The following is a 4,661-nucleotide window of genomic DNA, read 5'->3' as shown; positions in this document are numbered from 1 at the left end:
GCCAGGGCTGGGTTTGAACCTGCCACCTCCAGCATATGGGGCTGGCGTCCTACTCCTTTGAGCCATAGGCACCTCCCAAAGAGCAAAAATTCTTCAATATGTTAACCTTCAACACACCTAAGCCAATTTCATTAAAACACAATTAACTCTTAACTTTTACAATAATCATGGACAAGAAGAGCATCCATAATTAAATTCCAGAAATAATTCTTTTATCTCACACCACCTCTTCCCCATTCCAGTTACTTTTGAGTCCATGCTCTCTCTCCAGAAGAAAATAAGGCTGGTGGTTGATGTTCCTTTTTCTAAACTTTACTTTGGAAAGGAAAAGCACAACAGTTTACAGTCCGGAGAACTCAGTGCTCAAAGAAACTGATACTATAGCTATGTAACTGGGTAAGACTGGTAATAAATTATCCAAAGCTAAGATTTCCAGCTTTTAAAAGCCCATAGTAATGATGCCTGGCTGGTCATAAGTCAAATTATCAAATGAATTAGTTCAAATGTATTATAGAGAGAAATATTTATGACAATTTTTAAATGAATGTGAAAAAATAATTAGAACTAAACATTACCTATAACAAATACTATTAGATTAATACTTTGGTATCAGTAACAATCACTTCAATTAGAGGAAAAATCACTTAACCTCCAATTTGACCTTAACCCAAGGCTGTTTTAAATCATACCCTTTTTTATCTTCCTCTTTTGTTGTCACTCAGTAATGTGCCACCAAGTAATAAATCGATGACAAGAAATGCACTACAAGGTAGCATTTTCATGGACTACTTTTTTCAAGACAACCTTCAGTGAATTCTCCAATTATGTGCCCACGATTTGGTCACACAAGATACTCATAGATTTTAATAAAGTGTCATGGCTAAAACATGTCACCCAGGAAATCCATCAGCCAAAAGCTAGGTGTACTGGTTCATGGAAACAGCTTAAGTAACAGGGTAAAGCAAGTGATCTAAACGTTACTATGTTAAAAAAAAGTTGTAAACCCTCCCACACCCAAACAATTTAGGAATTTACAAATAAGCTTCTAACATTACGTCGCAATCAAACCGCCACTGCCATCTTTACTCCTCCTAGAAGCTGTTTTTGACTAAAATATTCTATAGAATGGACTCTGTAAAAGGTCACGTAAGGTAGAATTATTTTATTACATCGCCCCACAACTACTGATTGGATTAAAATACTTCACAGCACACAGCTATTTACTATAAAGTGAAAGTGCGTTCCGTATTAGAAAACTTTTAAAGTACTGATCCTACAGGGGTAAGTCAGACTTTTTAAAAGATTTGTACTTTTATCCTACATATTTTTCTTTTACGTCAGATGGATCGGAATTTGACTAGCCCACCCCAACAGTACACCGGCCCAACACCCTCATACAGTAGCAAGAAGCCACGTTTTACTTGGGCAGACTGTTTCCCCTTCTCTTCTTAATACAATGCCTATGGCCACTTGAGACTTCTCCAGCCCAGCTCCAGAAACTCGCAGGTTTAAATGGCCAAATTGGAACCAACCCGGGCAGCTGTCATCTGAAACTCAGGAAAGCTGAGACCAGCCAACTCTGCTGAACGAGGAAGGGTGCGGAGAGATGTGGCGGGGGCCCGTCGGAGGGAACGCATTAGTCTCCCTCCCACCCCCATCAATTCGCTTTTCTGCAACCCCAGCGCCGCCATCCTGTTCCTGAATAATTAAACGGGCTGGAGACGGAGTGAGGGGGCCAGAAGGGCAGTCTCGGGTCCGAGTTCTCCGAGCCGAGCAGTGCGGTCGGAGAGGCCGAGGGCTAAATCCCTGTCGTGCAGAGGACTTTTCTCCGCGGCTGGGGAGGGAAAGGACGACCCCCGCGGCCGGCGAGGCAGCCGGAAGCCCAGCGCGAGGAGTGACGTGGAAGGGAGAACGACAAAGGGGTGCGGGGGCTCGGCCGCGCGGCCCGCGGGGGTCGGGACAGGTGGCCGGGCCTGGCCGGGAACAATGGGGGGCCGAGGCTGCCCCCTGGCGCTCACCTACCTCCGGTGCCCTCCGAGTTCTCGTTGAGGCTGCCTGAAGAGTCGTGCTGGGCGCCCACACACCCGCCCATGGGGGACCCCGGCGCCTTGTCCGCCGCCTCCAGGAGCTTGTCCGGGCCCGCCGCCGCCGCCTCAGCCTTCTCCGGCGCCACAGCCGAGCTCCGGACAGGCGCGCCGCTCCGCTTGCCCGCCGCGGCCCAGCCTCCGCCCCCCTCGCCGCTCCACCCACCGCCTTGGCTCGGCCCCTTCCTCCGCGCCCACTTCTACCTCAGCCCCCGGGCCGCCAGCCCGGCAGGCCTGGCCCGCGCGTCTCCCTCGCCTCCGGCTCGGCCCAGCCAAGCCGGGGCTGGCCCATCCCGGGCGGGCCGCAGCGTCCGCGTCGCCCCCTCACAACCCCGCACACCCGCTCCCAGGCGAGCCCCGCGCTGGCGCCGTCCGTCCGCCAGGCCCCATCGGCCCCCGCCCCGCGGCGCCGCCCTCCGTACCCGCGGCCAGAGCTCTGCCCGGCCCGCCCGGAACCTCCGGGGAGGGGCGGGGCCGCGGGAGGCTGCACTCTGATTGGCTGGGGGCGGGGCAGCGAGCGGTGCGGAGAAGGGAGGGTGTGCGGAGGAGGAGCGGGGAGGAGGGTCGAGCGGGGAGGAAGGGAGCTGAGGGGAGAGGGAGCGAGGGATGGGAGGAGAGAAGAAAGGACGGGGAGAAGGAAGGGAAACCAGGAAAAGAGGAACGAAAGTGAGAAAAGAGACGTGGGGAGGGAACGAAACCGAGTTTCTCGCTCCTTCTTGGCCGTCAGCTTTCTTTCTGGTGGAAGCGGGTCGCAAGGGGGCACCGAGAAGTAGTAATGGAAGACTCACAGGCGGGGCCGGGGCGGCGTCCCAAATAATTGGGGGACTTGGAGAGGAGTCCTGGCTGAACGCTGAGGTGCTAGCACCTTTTGGATTTGGGTACTCAAAAGTCTGGGGTGCCCTTCTCCTGCCCTACCCTATTGCACCTAAAATCACTGTCCCCCGTAGGGTGGAGACATTGTGGTTTTAAGAGAGACTCAGATTAGAGAGGCATCCCGTGGAGGGAGAGAGAAGAGCTGACCACTGTTCAGGGGGCGTGGGTGTAATTTTTCACAAGATTGATTATTCAAACAGTGCTACTTCTCAAGATCCTGCCTTTCAGTAAATCACCTTCAGAACAAAGTGAAAACATAAATGAAATAGCCTGCTTTTTCTAATCTAGTATTTGGTACATCGACCACACCCAACATTCTTGGCGGTTACTTTCCCAATCTCAGCCAAATTGTTAAGGTCCCTTCAGAATCATGCTTCTCGCTTATAATTCCTTAAATGTTTTACCGTCCTGCTCAGGCCTTCTAAAGCTTGTTTCTGCCTAACAGCTGTTTTAACTATCTGCACCATTTTTATATCAGACTCTTTTTTTAACATCCTGGGTCAGCTTTTGCTTAGCATTAAAAAAAATTTTTTTTAAGTGAAATACCTAAGAAAGAGACGCTCTGCAGTTTGGGATTTGCATTTAAATATATTCTCATACTGCTGGTGGGAGTGTAAATTGGTTCAATCTTTTGCAAAGCAATTTGGCAATGCAGATCAAGAGCCTTAAAGATGTTCCTACCCTTTGACTCAGGATTATTCCACATCTGGGAATCTAGCTCACAGAAACAGTCCAAAATACAAAAATCTAGAGATAATCGAACACAAACAAACATTCTGTCCTTAAAGCCCAGAAATGTCGTGAGATGTAGAAGTCTACTATCCTAAACTTGTACTGAAGAATTAGCATTGTCCTCAGTTGTCCTATACATTCAAAGAGCTTATATACAATTGATGTTTTTATGAGTTTTCAGAGGTTGCTGTGACATCAGAGGCCATGTCACAAAGCCTTCTATGTGATCATTCTCAGCTGAGTATTCACGTTGGCAGATGAACATCACTTTCTCATTTCTCTGAAGGAGAGAAGCTGCATGCTGAATATTTGCAAAGAGATTGCTTTGTCCTGAATTTCTGCTCTAGAAATTGCAGAAACCAAGACTTCTACAGTGTCTCTTAAACAGATGGTAGGCACCCAAATGATGAGGCCTTTCTGAAGAACACTGTAGAGTTGGTACTAGAAAGAGAGAGCAATCTCATGGAGAAATTCTCAGCAGTGGGTGCCCTCTGTTCTGCCTTAATCTTAGAGCAGACCTGGAGGCACAACAATGTAGCAGTAGGCCCCAGGTAAGTTGTTAACTTCCTGGATTCAAATCTGGCTTCCATTCTGTACCAGCTATATGACCTTAAATTTTCTACAGTTCAGTTTTATCACCCGTAAACTAGTGTCAATAATAATGCCCCAAGCTCTGTGGGAACTCTAAACTATTTGTCTAGCATCACCTATCTAAACTTACTGCATAACACTTTCTATAGAAACAATTCCTTCCTATGGAATGTGGTTTTCTATTGTTTTATATCTTAAAGGAAATATTCGTATACCATATATTTCACCCATTTATTTATTTATTTATTGTAGAGACAGAGTCTCACTTTATCGCCCTTGGTAGAGTACCGTGGGGACACAGCTCACAGCAACCTCCAACTCCTGGGCTTAGGCAATTCTCTTGCCTCAGTCTCCTGAGTAGCTGGGACCACAGGCACCTGC

The 4,661-nt window shown here is 48.5% G+C and overlaps 1 protein-coding gene across 1 annotated transcript in view; it reads right to left on the bottom strand.

Moving 5' to 3' along the window:
• Window positions 1-2,495, bottom strand: part of UBTD2 (ubiquitin domain containing 2) — an 89,963-nt gene extending 87,468 nt beyond the window's left edge. The window contains exon 1 of the mRNA XM_003781941.3: window positions 2,023-2,495. Coding sequence (XP_003781989.1) covers window positions 2,023-2,092 — 70 coding nt within the window. The 5' untranslated portion in view covers window positions 2,093-2,495. The remainder of the gene's footprint in view (window positions 1-2,022) is intronic.
• Window positions 2,496-4,661: the final 2,166 nt, after the last annotated feature.

This window comes from Otolemur garnettii, unplaced genomic scaffold (assembly GCF_000181295.1).
Source record: "Otolemur garnettii isolate 467f Iridium unplaced genomic scaffold, OtoGar3 scaffold00003, whole genome shotgun sequence".
NCBI classification, from domain to species: domain Eukaryota; kingdom Metazoa; phylum Chordata; class Mammalia; order Primates; family Galagidae; genus Otolemur; species Otolemur garnettii.
This window is presented reverse-complemented; position numbering and strand designations above follow the sequence as displayed.